Source organism: Columba livia, chromosome 3 (genome assembly GCF_036013475.1).
Source record: "Columba livia isolate bColLiv1 breed racing homer chromosome 3, bColLiv1.pat.W.v2, whole genome shotgun sequence".
Lineage (NCBI taxonomy): Eukaryota > Metazoa > Chordata > Aves > Columbiformes > Columbidae > Columba > Columba livia.
The window spans coordinates 109,068,131-109,083,911 of record NC_088604.1 but is presented as its reverse complement, the minus strand read 5'-3'; the positions used below and the strand labels follow the sequence as shown (position 1 = coordinate 109,083,911).

General features: G+C 46.5%; 1 protein-coding gene across 18 annotated transcripts in view; it reads left to right on the top strand.

Moving 5' to 3' along the window:
- The first annotated feature begins 1,579 nt into the window (after positions 1-1,579).
- LOC102093755 (cullin-9) overlaps positions 1,580-15,781 on the top strand; it is a 36,492-nt gene continuing 22,290 nt past the window's right edge. For 13 of the 18 annotated variants that reach the window (XM_065058933.1, XM_065058930.1, XM_065058935.1 and 10 more), the window contains exons 1-6: positions 1,582-1,920; positions 2,526-2,586; positions 3,712-4,320; positions 5,107-5,261; positions 5,535-6,068; positions 15,055-15,193. In XM_065058933.1, coding sequence (XP_064915005.1) covers positions 1,864-1,920; positions 2,526-2,586; positions 3,712-4,320; positions 5,107-5,261; positions 5,535-6,068; positions 15,055-15,193 — 1,555 coding nt within the window. In that variant the 5' untranslated portion in view covers positions 1,582-1,863. Of the gene's footprint in view, positions 1,921-2,525; positions 2,587-3,711; positions 4,321-5,106; positions 5,262-5,534; positions 6,069-15,054; positions 15,194-15,781 lie in introns of all 18 variants that reach the window. The other 5 variants (XM_065058945.1, XM_065058946.1, XR_010471706.1 and 2 more) reach the window with 4 other exon arrangements.

Sequence of the window (15,781 nt, the reverse complement as noted above, 5' to 3'; positions counted from 1 at the left end):
ACAAACACCTTGAGCTGCTGCAGATGCAGTCTTCATTTTTTTTTCTAGTTTCTAGCAGTAGCCAGAAGAATCAGAAGATATTATCATACAATTATAGAATGGTTTGGTTTGGATTGGAAGTGACTTTAAAGATCATCTAGTTCCAACCTCCCTGACACGCATAGGGACACCTTCCACTAGACCACATTCCTCAGAGCCACATCCAACCTGGCTTGGAACACTTCCAGGGATGGGGCATCCACAGCTTCTTTAAGAAACCTGCCCCAGTGCCTCACCAACCTCATTGTGAAGAATTTCTTCCTTATAGCTAACCTAAATCTATCCTCTTTTTGGTTAAATCCATTATTCCTTGTCCTACCACTACATGCCCTTGTAAAATGTTCCTGTCAGCTTTTTTTTCTTAGGTACCGGAAGACTGCATTAAGGTCTCCCCAGAGCCTTCTCTTCTCCAGGCTGAACAACCCCAACTCTCTCAGCCTGTCCTCACAGCAGAGCTGTTCCAGCCCTCTGATCATTTTGTGGCCTCCTCTGGCCCCTCTCCAACAGGTCCATGTGTTTCCTGTACTGAGGGCTCCAGAGCTGGACACAGGACTCCAGGTGGGGTCTCACCAGAGCAGAGCAGAGGGGCAGAATCACCTCCCTCGACCTGCTGGACACAAACCTTTTGATGCAGCCCAGGATACCATTGGCTGCAAGTGCACATTGCTGGCTTATGTTGAGCTTCTCATCAACCAGCACCCCAAGTCCTTCTCCTCAGGGCTGCTCTCAATCCAGTCTCTGCCTAGCCTGTATTTGTGCCTGGGGTTGCCCTGCAGGACCTTGTACTTTGGCTTGTTGAACCTCATGAGGTTTGTATGTGCACAAATCTTGAGCCTGTCCAGGTCCCTCTGGTTGTGCTCTAGCATATCCTCCGCATTGCTCAGCTTGGTGTCATCGGCAGGCTTGCTGACGTGCACTCAGTCCCACTGTCCATGTTGCTGACAAAGATGTTAAAGAGCCCGTCCCAGTACTGACCCCTGAGGAACACCGCTTGTCACTGGTCTCCACATGGACACTGGGCCACTGACTGAAACTCTCTGAGTTACTATCCTGATCAACTATCACATATAAAGTCTTGCAACAGGAACTTCCATCCCCTTTCTAAATGGTTGTCATCTTCTTTCTTCTGATTCAGGTTAAAGAATATGGTTCACAAATATCCTTGGCAATGTTTTTGGTACTTCTGCTTATGTCCTTGATCTTCTTCCCATTTTGTAAATGAGTATCTTAAACCTACAGGTCGCACTGCACGAAATGAAAAGCTGTGGCACTACGAATAAGGACAATGCTTTCTGAAGACACATAATTCATGTCAATTGTTATTCCACATCATTCTGTGATGGGGACTGATATGAGTGGCAAAAAGAGGTAAATCAGGTGCATCTTTAAACCAAGATATAGTTTTACTTTAGAGCAATAGAATACCTGTTTCTAACTCACATTTAGGTGTGTTTGCTCAAACTTTTCCCATCCTCTCTCCGAGCTCTCGCGGCTCTTGCCGCCACCTGTAGGGGGCGTGGTGCGCACGCCCGTGCGTGCCGTGGACCCGGAAGTGCGGAGCGCGGGGCTGCGCAGGTTCCTCCCCTGCGACGGCGCCGGTGGGAGGCCGGCCCACTCGAGGGAGCTCCACGCGTGTGGGGGCGCCTCCGTTTCCCCGTGTCGGGGCGGATCTGGGGGCTGAGCCGCCACCCCGTGCGCCGCGGCCGGACCCGCCGGCCCCCGCCCCCCTGCTGTGGCGCTGCGGCAGGCCTCGCTGCGGCTCCTGGGGCGGGAGCGACGGACAGCGGGGAGCGAAGAGAGCAGGAGGCGGAGCGGGGCTTGCTGATGGGTCTGGAACGGCCCGAGAGAAAACCCGGCTTTTCCGCGGCGGCCATTGCCGAGGTAGGTCGGTTTTGCCGGCCCCGCTCGGTTCCCTGAGCGGGTGGGCCATGGCCCTACAGCCCTGGGGGTGGGATGGGATGGGGTAGGATGCTCTGCCTGCCTGTGCCCGGCCCGTGCCGGGCTGTGCTGCGGAACCCGTTGCCGTGGTGCTTTATGGATTTGGCATCACGGCTGAAGTATCATTTGCCACAACTCTGAAACTTACTGTAGTGAGTGCATTTAAGCAGTCTGACAGTTTAGTTGTGGGTTGTTGTAAGCTCCGGTATGCCTCATGCATTATACACCTTGCAGCTACTTCTTCAGATGCCCTAAATCCAAATTCTCATATACCTAGCTACAAATCCTTTTGGGCCCCTTCTGTTAGCTCTGCTCTAAAGAGTTTTTTTTTCATACTAAATTCCACGATGTGGGGATAGGGTGAAGTTATCAAAATAATGCTTCACAGAGACTTCTGTTTTACTGTGATTTTTGTTCTATGTGAACCTCTTGGGTAGGATTTTATTTGTGCACTGTACAAGCACAGCTAGGGAAAATCTTTGGTTTATGGTGTGGCATCTAAACACTGTTACAAAGCACAGGAGAATAGCTTGGTCCTTTTATTACAGAGAGGCAGCAAGAAGATTCCCAGCTGGCTTCTTGCAAATTCCAAGGCAGGCACAATTGAAGGTGGGTATGAATGTCTGTGGAGTTCAGAACCGCACCTGAGAAACATTTTTTATGTGCCTATCATCGCCTTTGACAGTCTGTATCTTCTTCAGTTGTACATGGATTGACTATTTCTGATGTATGTTAGCTCCTTTTTTTAAGAATGAGTTGTGTTAACAGCTGAACAGCACGTTGCTTCTCTGCTTCTTTTGCTAGTATGTGGCAGTGACGAGGGCCTGTTCATGTGTCCCACTGTCACCTGCCTGAGCTCCTCTGAGAACCTTCTTATCAGACTCTGATCTGGCATCCTTTGTAGTAATGAAGTCAGATCATTGTGTATGGTATTGTCTACAGCTGGCCAGCTGGTTACTCACACTCAGGCAGCAAATTATTTCATGGTCCTCTCTGAATAGATGAAAGCAAAGACGTATTATGGCTTCTTAGTAGTCGTAAGATACACTGAACAATCAGGCAGCAGAGAACAGCAATCTTTTCATTTTGTTGAATTTACCCATTGGTTAAACATCATAAAGGCAAAGAACATCTGAGAGGACGTCAAGGAGGAAATACTGAGTGGCTTTTGGATAGTGACCTGGTTTGATATATATGAAGTTGATCTGAGAGATTGCTGGTTATCTTCTTCAGGGCCTGGTGACTCAAGTTATGTCCAGCTCCACAGTGAGAGAGAGTGTCTGCCTGAAGACTGAGGTCTGGGTAAACTTGCAGTCTGAACAGATATAAGTGTTAAATAACAAGAGAAAATACAGAAGTGCAAAAGCAGTAACTTGCACAGGGTCATGTTGTGAACAGGGGCAGAGATGAGAACAGGACCCAGGGCTCCTGTTGTTGTTTGTTATATTGTAGGAGGATCTGAATTTAGCCTTTGTTTTTTGTGGAGAACCTCTTTCTGTGTGTGCCAATAATGCTGGGAACAGGGTTTGTAAATGAAACACTGGCTCTTATTTTCTTGAAGTGAGGATGTGACCTTATGCAAAATGGGGTTTTCTTCAGAGCTTTATCCTGAGTCCAGGATTTCAGGGTCAAAAGCCACTTCTACTGTCAAGCAACTGAGGTACTTGCTCACACTTTCCCTGGCATGCAGCTCAGAAATAAAAGCTTGCCTCTACTTCCCCTCTGTCTCTGCAGGCACTTTTCCTGCCATGGTGAACGAGAGGCACAATGGCAACCTGCTTGTGCACCTGGGACCCAAGCTGCAGGCCTACCCACAGGAGCTGCTCCGGCAGCGACGGGGCCAGGACGGCCAACCCGAATACCTGATCCAGTGGAGTATTGTCAGCTTGGAAGAGAGAGCAGTGGGAGGCAACGGTGCCTCCTGTGCGGAGACCAAGCCAGAGAACATCTCCATGTGGATGTCTGCAGAAGAGGTCTGTGCCACCTGCCCAACGCTGCTGGGCAAGAGAAAGCTGGAAGGGCAGTGGGTGAAAGAGGAGAAGGCAGCCAGCCCGTTTACTGCAGATGTCCCAGTGGATGAAGCCTCATTGCTGGAGATGAAGGCTGATGTCAGGAGCCTGGTGCAGCGAGCCAGGCGGCAGATGAGCAAGAGTGGGTCCCCTGAGTCCTTCATCCTCAACACCATCCACGTCCTGAGTGCTTATGCCAGCATTGGCTCACTGGCAAGTGCCTTCAAGGAGACGGGAGCCCTGGACTTGCTGATGAAGATGCTGTGCCACAAGGAGAAGCAAATCCGCCACAGTGCTGGCAACATGCTGAGGGCCCTGGCTTCGCATGATGCAGGTGGGGGCTGCTAGTGCTCAGTGCCACTGAGGAGGTGCTGCTGGGCAGCTGAGGGGTGCTGATCCTTTTGTAGGTGTGGGCTGCTTGGGAAGCAGTGTGTCTTGGGGCTTGTTGGCAAAAGGGGAAGAATCAGACTGTAGCTTCCAAGCGGCTTCTCGGTCATAGTTGTCTGGGGTGCTCTGAGACTTGGGAGCTCGTTTCCCTGACAGATTCCTGAGCTGGGATGTTGAGTAACCATTAGCAGGATATATGCCAAGAGGCCTTGGCAGAGTGTTGGGGTGTCTCTGCTGCATGCTGTCACTTGGAATGGCTCTGGCCTGTTCTTGGTGGGGAGCCTTTCCTCCAGCCTCGGTGGGTAGAGCACTGGTCCTCACCCCATCCTCTCGTTTGAGAGGAGTTGCTGTGGCCTGGAAGTGCCCAAAGGGGCTTGTGTGCACCTGGAAGGGTGCTGGTGGTGGTGTGTCCCACAAGAGGTCCTTCCCTGTCCTAGTGCCCAAGTTCATGTGGCTCTGCAGTGGGGCAGATGAGAGGCTGAGTTGGATTAAAACTTCACTTTTTTTCTTCCCTGTAACCCTATTCTGGGTTATTTGGGTTGGCTGCTTCGGGGGAATCTTGCAGCGTTAGGGGTGGAAAAAATGTAGTTTTATTCAGTGGAGTAAAATTTTGCTAATCCAGATTACACTGAGCAGCGAAGCTGTTCCTTGCCTGTGAATCTGTCTCATTGAAAGGGGTGGGGTGGAATATGGGGAGGGTTTTTAGGGGCCTGAAGAGTTTCTCTTGTTGCAGGGAGCAGAGCCTATGTCTTGCTGTCCCTGAGCCAGCAGGATGGCATTGAGCAGCACATGGACTTTGACAGTCGCTACACCTTGCTGGAGCTGTTCGCTGAGACAACATCTTCTGAAGAGCACCACATGTCCTTTGAGGGGATCCACATTCCCCAGGTAGCGGCAGGCCCTGCCAGCCTGGGGCCTGTGGGCTTCAGGGGTCAGGAGGGGTGAGAGCGAGTGGCCAGAGCTGGGGTCCTTGTTTGAGACAGGAGGGCAGTCATCACTGAGCAGGACTGGGTATAGGGAGAGCTGGCACGGGATCTGGGCCTGGCTTGAGGCTTGGGGGTGGTGGGGAGGCAAGGGGAGAGCCTTGTCTCTGAGCCGGGAGATGAAGTGGGGGCTGGAGGCGCTCTGCGGGCTGGAGTCTGACAGCTGTGCTTGTTGCAGATCCCTGGGAAACTGCTCTTCATCCTGGTGAAACACTACCTGTGTGTCACGTCTCTCCTGGACAAGCTCAGCAGTGACCTGGAGCAGGGAGGGCAGCAGCAGGACTGTGCCGTGCCCAGCCTGTTCCCTGAGGAGAGAAGCCGTGTGAAGCAGGAGTTTGAGTTCAGCATGGCCATGGCAAACCTCATCTTGGAGCTGGTGCACGTGATGGGCTGGGACCATGGCCACAAGCCAGAACCGCTGCCCAGACAGGAGCTGCAGCCTCGCACCACCCGTTCCATCTTTCAGCATGGGGCCACATCCAGCACTGCTGCGCAAATGCCTGGGCTCAATTCAAATCATGGTCCCCACAAAAAGCAGGGTTGTGCCTTCCTGACCTCCTCAGACTTTGCAGACCGCAGTGGCTACATGGAGTACTTACGGGCAAACCTCCGGCGTGGCATGCGAGTGCGCTTGCTGGAGGACTGTGGTGGTGTTAGAGCTGGGGAGGAAGGCGAGTGTCTTCAGAACACTAACAGCATGCACACCGTTCAGGTAGGTCACCAGTGGAAGTAGTCTGGCTGGGATGGCAGAGGGAAGTGACAGGGGTGACTGATGACTTCCTAATGATGTCTTCATGTGCAGGAAGTTGGACACTAGGCATATAATAATTAGGACAGTGTCTGCATCTTCCTGCAAAGAAGTCACCTTTCAGAGCTGGAAGTATGTGTCCCGAGGAAAGCTAGTCTGGTTTAGTATGGGCTGTCCTGCTGAGATTTCTTAGCCCCTGAAACAGGTAGCCATATTGTGCCTCCCAGGAACAGTCCCTAGCCTTGGTTTGATCTTGGGGGTGGTTTGCAAACAGGCTAGCTGGCACAGATGAGTAACACAGCAAAAGGTGCTTAAAGGTCTTAACTCTTGGTATATGAGTGAGTGTACTTAGGACATGCTGTTGTGCTCAGTGGCTTGGAAACAGTCTATGTAGCTGTTTATTTTGATCTGTGAGTATATGCCATGATGTTTTCCTTTAAAAAGACCCTTTTGTTGAGTAGACATTAAATGAGAACTGATGTTGCAAAGAGCTGTTGGAGCTGCATATTTGCAGTTGAGTTGCAAATTTTGTGCCAGAGTTCAGAAAAAATGCCTCAGTATTTGAAGAGGGGGAGGAATCACAGTATCATAGAGTAGTTTGGATTGGAAGGGACCTTTAAAGGTCATCTAGTCCAACCCCCCTGCTATGAGCAGGGACATCTTCAACCAGATCAGGTTGCTCAAAGCCCCGTCCAGCCTGGCCTTGAATGTCTCCAGGGATGGGGCATCTACCGCCCCTCTGGGCAAGCTGGGGCAGTGTTTCACCCACCTTGCTATAAAAAAATGTCTTCATCATGTCTAGCCTGAATCTCCCCTCCATTAGTTTAAAACTATTACCCCTTGTCCTGTCACAACAGGCCCTGCTAAAAAGTCTGTCCTCATCTTTCTTAGAGACCCCTTTTAAGTACTGAAAGGCCACAATAACGTTTCCCCGGAGCCTTCTCTTCTCTGGGCTGAACAACTCCAACTCCCTCAGCCTGTCCTCACAGCAGAGCTGTTCCCGCCCTTGATCATTTTCATGGCCTCCTCTGCCCCTCTCCAACAGGTCCATGTCTTTCCTGTACTAAGGGCTCCAGAGCTGGACACAGGACTCCAGGTGGGGTCTCACCAGAGCAGAGCAGAGGGGCAGAATCACCTCCCTCGACCTGCTGGCCACGTTCCTTTTGATGCAGCCCAAGATAAGATGTGCCTTCTGGGCTGCAAGCACACAGGGCCAGCTCATGTCCAATCTTCCATCTACCAGTATCCCCAAGTCCTCCTCAGGGCTGCTCTCAATCCCTTCATCCCTCAGCCTGTATTGATACTGGGGGTTGCCTTGACCCTGATGCAGGACCTTGCACTTTGCCTTGTTGAACCTCATGAGGTTTCCATGGCCCCACTTCTTGAACCTGTCCAGGTCCCTCTGGATGGTACCCCGTTCCTCAGACAACTGCAGTCAACTCACCACTCAGCTTGGTGTCATCTGCAAACTTGCTGAGGGTGCACTTGATCTTACTGTTTATGTTACTGATGAAGATATTAGACAGAACTGGTCTCAGTATGGACCCCTGAGGGACACCACTTGTCACTGATCTCCATCTGGCCATTGAGCTGTTGACCACTACTCTCTGGATGCAACCATCCACCTAATTCCTTATCTACCCGATAGTCTCCCTATCAAATCCATCTCTCTCTAATTTAGAGAGAAGGATATTGTGAGGGACCATGTCAAAGGCCTTGCAGAAGTCCAGGTAGATGATACCAATAGCTCTTCCCTTGTCTATTGATGTAGTTGCTCCATTGTAGAAGGCCACTAGGTTGGTCAGGCAGGACTTGCCCTTGGTGAAGCTGTGCTGGCTGTTTTGAATCACCTCCCTGTCCTCCATTTGCCTTAGCACAGCTCCTAGGAGGATCTGTTCCATGATCTTCCCAGGCACAGATGTGAAGCTGACAGGTTGTTAGTTCCCAGGGTCCTCCTTTCTACCCTTTTAAAAGTGGGTGCAATGTTTCCCTTTTTCTCTGATTGCCATGACTCCCTGTGCCTTCAGGTGGTTGCTTCCACCGTTGTAAGCACATAGCACTTGCCATGGTGTGTTTGTGGGAGTGTAATATAGTCAATCTGCCAGGCCTCCCCATATTTATACTTCAGCCTTTGCCCCCCATCCCACACAGACTTCAGCCACTTGGCTTGTTTGATTGCAGCACATTTCACATTCACGGATAACCTGTGCAATAGTGTCCATGGTCAAGTCCACCCCTTGATCACAAGCCCATCTATATGTTGCATCTTCTCCTTGATGACCTGAGGCACCATGAACACATTGAGTTAGGTATAATTCACCTTTATGTTGCTAGTCCAAATCTACATGAGCCACTTTAATCTTGGTAGCTGGATCCACCTGATGGTTGTTTTGCTGTTTTTCAGTGGACTGACTTATAGGCACATGGGCATCAACATGGTTCACTTTTCCAGACAGTTTCTCTAGTCGGGCAGCAGTATCTCACCACAATTCAACAGCCCAGGTGTGCCTCTGTACTGCCAGTTGCTCCTCTTCCATTGCTGTAACCACCCCTACAGGGCATTTGCCACCATCCACAAGTCAGTATAGAGGTAAAGCATGAGCCACTTTACTAATTACCAATGTCTAAAGCCAGCTGGATGACTTTCACCTCTGCAAATTGACTTGATTCACCTGGTCCCTCAGGGGCTTCTGTGACTTGTTTTGGACTACACACAGTAGCGGTCCACCTCTGCTGCTTTCCCACAATACGACAGGATCCATTTGTGAACAGGGCGTGTCACTTCTCATTCTCTGGTAGCTTATTATACGGTGGGGCCTCGTCTTCATCTGATAACGTTCTAAAGTCTTTACCTTCTGGCCGGTCTGTAATGCCTTCTGAGATCCATGGGTGATTGGGATTCCCCATTGGAGCCTGCTGTGTGATCAATGTAGCACTGTTTGCGTTATGTGTAGAGGAGACCTTCCCTTTGAACATCCAGCCCAGCACTGGTAGTCAAGGTGTCAGGAGGAGCTGTGTTTCAGTACCAACCACTTCTGAAGCAGCTCAGACACCTTCATATGCTGCCAATATCTCTTTTTTCAGTTGGAGTATAGTTGGCCCTGGATCCTCTGTATGCCTGACTCTAAAAACTTACGGGTCGACTTTGAGTCTCCCCTGGTGCTTTCTGCCAGAGACTTCAGATAGGACTATTATCTCTGGATGCAGTGTAGAGCATGTTTTCAACATCTAGTCCTGTCCAGACCAGCCCAAGTGCTACTGCATGAACTATTGCCCTTTTAATTTGTTCAGAGGCTTGTAGCTGTTAAGGGCCCCACTTGACATTGTTCTTTTTTTGAGTCACTTGATGTAGAGGGCTCACAATCTGACTGTAGTCTGCAATATTCATTATCCAAAAACTCAAAACACCAAAGTTTGTGTCTCCTTTTTATTAGTTGGTGGAGACATGGCTGCTGTTCTGTTGATCACATCCATTGTGTTCTGATGATGTCCATCTTGCCATTGTGTTCCTAAAAACTGGGTCTCTCGTGCAGGTCCCTTGACCTTGCTTCATTTTATGGCAAAACTGGCTTTCAAAAGAATTTGAATTATTCTCTCACCTTTCTTGAAAACTTCTGCTGTGTTGCCCCATATGATGATGTCATCCATGTATTGTAGGTGTTCTGGAACTTTACCTTGTTCCATTGTGGTTTGGATCAGTCCATCGCAGATGGTGGGGCTGTGTTTCCACCTCTGGGGCAGTTTTTTCCAGATGTACTGGATGCCCTTCCAGGTGAAAGCAAACTGCGGCCTATACCCAGCTGCCAAAGGAATAGAGGAAAATACATTGGCACTGTCAATTGTGGCATACCACTGAGCTGCCATGGACTCCAGTCCAAATTGCGGTTTTAACATGTCTGAAACTGTAACTTCCTTCAGGCCACTGCAGTCTGCGGTTAGTCTCCAGTCTTCACTAGATTTATGCACTGGCCATATGGGGCTGTTAAATGAGATTGCACCCATAGATTGGGTGTGATTACTGATCTGTTTCAAGAGATGGCACACAAGGTACTGAAATGACAACAATGCCGCATACAAATACCAGCCTAGCAGCGTAGCAAGAGATGTTAGTATATTGTAAGTCTATATTACCCAGGACAGTAATATGATAACCCTATTCCTTCTCCCAGAGGTGCTAAACAGCACTGCAGGGAATACATAGCACATGTAAGAATTCACATAACGCTGCCATGTGAACAAACAAAGCAACATCGTGACCAGTGATTACTTAACTAGTTTAGTAAATGCACATTTTAACATGCTCTGGTGAGATCTGTCATTATCCCAGCCCAGCATTGCCCCGTATGGGGTGCAAAACGGACTGTCATGGTTTAGCCCCAGCCCCCCATAGCCAACAACTAGAACTACATGCAATATGTTCACCCCTCCCCTGTGGCTGGTGTGATGGGGAGAAGAATCAGGAAACAAAAGGCAAAATTTGTGGGCCGGGATTAGAACAATTTAACAGGACAGCAAAAAGAAAAACAAACGATAACAAAAATGAAAGAATATAGAAAGTGAGGGTTACACAGTGCAGTCTCTCACCACGTGGCAACACCGATGTGCAGCTCTTTTTCTTAGTAACAATTCCATTGAGCAGCCGTTGCGAATTCTGGACTGCAGCTCCTGCAGAAACCTCACCCCGCCCCTGATAGCAGCTCATGCTCAAAACACAGTAGCACCAAACCCTATGGAAAGCAAAAGAGCATCTGGGACCACCTCCCAGAACATCCTGCTAGCGTTTTGGTCAGTGCTGGAGCAGCAGGGCTGACCAGCAGGGCTTTGCCTCAGGCCTGGAAGTGGGAGACCATGTGAATGCTGCTCCAGCCTTTTTGTGGGCACAGAGAAGTGTTTGTTCTTACTTAGACCTTTTTCTTGATACTTTCTGCTCAGTCCTGAAGGCTGGGCATGTTCAGTGAGAGCTGAGATTTTTGTTTTGACTGTGCACTGGGGAACTGGTGGGCTTTGTGCGTCACTAGTCTGTGTATGGGCATTTCTATAGGCTGTGTGCTAAACCTGCACTTTGACCATGCTCTTGAACTTCCCAAACATTGCAGCTACAGGCACGATTTGTGTTCTCTAAAAAAATCAAGCTTTAGCTAGCTGCTATCCATAGATAGAGGGCTGTCTTTGCCTTTGTCCTCTGCTCAGTCCAGCGTTGTGTTGGCTGCAAACAGGGCTGTAATTCAGTTAGTGAAATCTGTATTAAATTGAGATAATAACCATTCAAATGAGAAACTGTAACCACTGCACACGTGTTAGTGTGTGCAGTTGTGGGTTTAGTATTGCTTTCTTGCCTCAAAGTAGTTTGCAAAAGTGCATACTGTAGTTTTGCAGGTGATAAATAGGGAATCTTAGGCCAATTCAGTTGGTCGGAGCTGTACTTCAGGTGCTACTTCAGCCTGTGCTCAAAGGTTTCCCCACTTCAAGCTGATTTATGTGGATGTAAATGGCCTCTGAACATACTTAAGTGCCATGCTAGTGCAAAACTCTGTGTTGCTGATATTCAACAATCAATAGCTGAAAAGCCTCACTGTGTTAACTGTAGAAATGTATGACTTGATAATACTCCTTCCAAATCTCTCTTGCTGGAACTTAAAGTTCATTACCAGCCGTTCCAGAGAGGAAGTAAAGAATTTGACGTTGCCTTCTCTATGTTTGGAGACCACCTCCTTTAAATCTGCTTTCGGCTTTTGTTAAGCACAAGATTCTCTAGCCTTCTTGGACTATGGCCCATTTTACTTTGTATAATACCATTGTTTTTATTCACAGACAAATAAAAATTAACTGATTAAGAACACTGACTTATTTCTTTTCTCTTACTGTCTGTCTTTCTTGAACACAGGGAATTTGTGTGAATATATTTTTTTTCCTCAGCTAGTTGCAGACTGCTTCTTCCTTCTGATACTGTATTGTTCATTCAGTGAGAACTGCTTTTAGGATGAATTTCTCCAGTCACCTTTGGGTAACTTTAGGTTAGTCTGGTCCATGCTCCTTAACTACCTTCTAGTTTTGGAGCACTTCTTGCAGATGGAATTTAAACCAGCAGCTTTAAAATGCTCTGAAATGTGCACATGCAAGAAGGATGCTTCCAGCATTATCTGCGTGTTTGGTGGTGGATGTTACCGGTATGTGCTGGTATTGTGAGAGTGTAACTCTTAGGGCAGCACGTGCTCTGCAAATATGTCCTGCCCATCTTATTTGCACCTTCTTCTAGTCCTGTTCTTTCCCCTTCATACTAAGTTCTTGGGTTCTGTTAAGCAGATTTCTTGCCCGCAGTTCCTCTACTTAATCACGTTCTTCTCTGGTTTAATAATTTACCGTTTGATACCCTGTGCTTTACTCAAGTTGACAATTGAAATGCATTGATTTTTTTTTTTAATCTAGAAAATCAGTTATTTTGGCAAAGAAAGCTAACGCATCAATCTGACAGAAATGAAACTTGAAGTGGGTTTTCCTATTAATTAAAATCTGTTATCTTGAACACCTTTAGTTGTTCCTTCCACTAAAATATGCTTTAATGGTTTGCACACTACTGAAGTCAAAGTAGTGAAGCTGTAGTGATGACTTATTTTTTTTTCTCAAATTAGAAGCACTGGTTTTAGTGTTTGTCAGTCACATGGAAGTACCGCTGAACAATCTAAATCCTTTCCACTTACCAGATGTGCTTTTGCCAGATTACTTGGCATGTCTTTCATCCCTCTGAACAGAATTTTGCTTCCCTCTCAGTTGTGGCAACTTCTGGATTTGTATCTCTATACCTGTTATCAGTTTGCTTTGTTTCTTTTGTATTTACTCAACATTCAAGTAAAATAGTCTTCTAGTTTTGGACCATGCGTAAGTGATATTTCATTGCAGGTCCCCTCAATTGAATAACTGCATCTTATTTTTAAGTGGTTGATAAACCTTCTGTCTTTTATAAACCAGTCTGTAAGGATAAATTGCAAATGAAATATGTTTCCTGCTGATTCTCTCTTTGTCTTTATGCTCCTTGCTTTCTAAGATCCGTGTTTTTCTAAAATTCTGTTTTCTATTTCTTCTAAGCCTGTACTTGCTTTTATTCTTAATGTAATGAGGCACTTGGAAAGAGCACCAAGATCCTTTCACTTTTTTCTCCTGTTGCCTGTGATATAAATTTCAGGTTTTTTTAATTCACAAGCTGAAGTGTACTGTTAACATCCATTCCCTTTGTCCAGTTGGTCCCTGTGTATTTTTCTATTTAACAAGGTTGAATGAACTTGCAATTGCTCCATCCAGGCATATTTTCAATAACAGTCTTCTGTAAGGCTCACACTACTGGCAAAACCAGATCTACATGGTAATAAATACTCAGTGAAAAGTTTGGCTGTTATATTTGGAAGCACCTAATTTCTGCCGCTGTTGGTGTTCCTTGCCCCCCAGTCTGTCTAGGAAGTTGAGAATGTACATGCAGTCTTTGTGGGTGTTAACTGTTAACCTTCTCTTCATGTTCATATCCTTGTATGTGTCCGTAGCAGTCCCCCAGAGTAATGTGAGAAACTTGTGAGTCAAACCATTCAATGAGGTTTTTCTCCACAGGGAGAAATCTGACCCCTCAAAAACATCTTTGTAATGACGTGTCTTGATCATTGGTGCTTTTGCCATCAGTCTGTCTTCAAAGGGAAACTTGATTTTGATCTCTGTTCCTCTTTCTCATCTTGTGTATCACACTTGTTTTGTATTGACAGTTTATCTGCTGGTGACTAGTGAGTTCAGGTTACAAGAACTGGTCTTTATTAAAATCTGATCCCTTCCTTTTTGATTAGTTCTGCTTTTGCAGTTTGTCCTGTCTGAGGCTTGCTGTCAGTCTTCTGTGTGTAAAATGCAAATTCATGTGCATTTTTGATTTGGGTCAGTCCATCTTTAGTCTGTCTCCTACCACCTCTTACCTTTCCTTTGCTGCTCTGTTTTTTATTGCTCTCTTTGCCTCTCCAAGAAAAAGTTTCACTCTTGTATCTGATCCTTCAGTCATCTCTTTCCATGGTTCCTTTGATATGATACTTGGTACATAACTTGGTCAGGGATTAATTGAAGACTAATTAGTGTTTGTAGGGTTTAATTCAATCTCCTTCCTTATAGTACTTTCTTAAAACCTGTCAGCATCTTATTTGTTTATCTCTCCAGCACAATGGTGTCCTAATAGCATTGGTGTAACTCCAAAAGAGCTCAGTGAATCATGTAACCCAGATGTTTTTCTGCTGTGTGTTTTTTTTTGAGATGTTGTATTTGCTGTTTTGTAGGGTCCTCCTTCTGCTCAGAAAGTTAAATGTAAAACTACAATATGGGAAGCTATTAAAAAAAAAACTCCTGATTTTGAGAGGCAACTTGGACAAAGTACAGAAAACAATTGCCTTATTTGAGACATGCTTGTCAAGAGCCCCAAACCTGTCTGAGAGGGTTGGTGAATGACCAAGGTGTAAAAGTATAACTAATACAAGGTAAAATCAGAGTAGGAAAACCAGTTTTCTTTACATTTGCATTCAGCAGGTGGTTTGCGCCTCAAGACCCTTTATATACAGCTCATCTACCTTGAGGCAGTTCTTCCTTTGTGTGCTTTTCCCAAGACACCTACTGCTGGGCACTTTTGAATGGGCATGCTTCACTACATGCACTTCTGTCACTGCTGCTGTGCTAGATGAGATCTGTAGTGGTTGCAGGCAAAGTTGGTGGGTTTTTTTTTAAACAAAAATCCAGGTGTAACCAGGGGAACAAGTTAATAAAGGTGATATGCTTTAAAATTAGATAATGTGTGTGTTGAAATCTGTATATGAATTAGGTGGTCTTCTTGAACATTGCTTGCTATCTCCTTGCATTTGATGAATGGGAGGACAAATGTATCATGAGGATTGAATGCGTGAGCAAATCTGATCATCTAGATCTGTTTCACCCACAGGTTTTATGGCAGTCAACAGGTCAGACCTACTGGATGCGTTGGCACATGTTGGAGATCATTGGCTTTGGAGATCAGTGGGAAGATCCTGCTGCTCAGGAAAAAGAACGTAGTCTGATAGAGAGCTCTAATCTAGACACAGGTGAGACTATGTGCTGCATGTTTATATCTGTGTTCTCTCTGATTCTGCTGTGGCGTATTTTCAAGTGATGAACTTTATATGGCTAAACATATAGTAACTACCAGGTTGGATTTAGAAAGTACCATGAGCTTTTAGTTTGCATGACCATGTAGAGCAGGTTAAGTAATTAAACGGTCTGTGGTTGCATGGAGTATTTTTGAATCCTAGACTTCTGTCATGATATAATAAAAGTCATGATATAAAAAGCATAACATTTGATTTAAACTGCAGCTGTCAAAAATGTGTGTTTGAATTAACTGAACAAACCAAAAAAAGAATGTAGGATCTCTCTGAGATGAAGCTGCTTTAGGCACACTCAGATCCCCTTAAACAAATAGTGGATTTTTAAAAGCATTAACTTGCCAACAATTTGTTTAACTTCATACCGCTCAGTTTTGGGCGAGGTGAGCAGTAAATGCACTGTTTTCATAAGACATCTGCAGAACCTCCTAGAATCCTTTGACATTGCCCTTGTACTGGGAGAAGATAAAAGGGAAAACCCAGACTTCAGATACCCCTTTCTAGTTTGGCATCTGATGTGACTCTGGC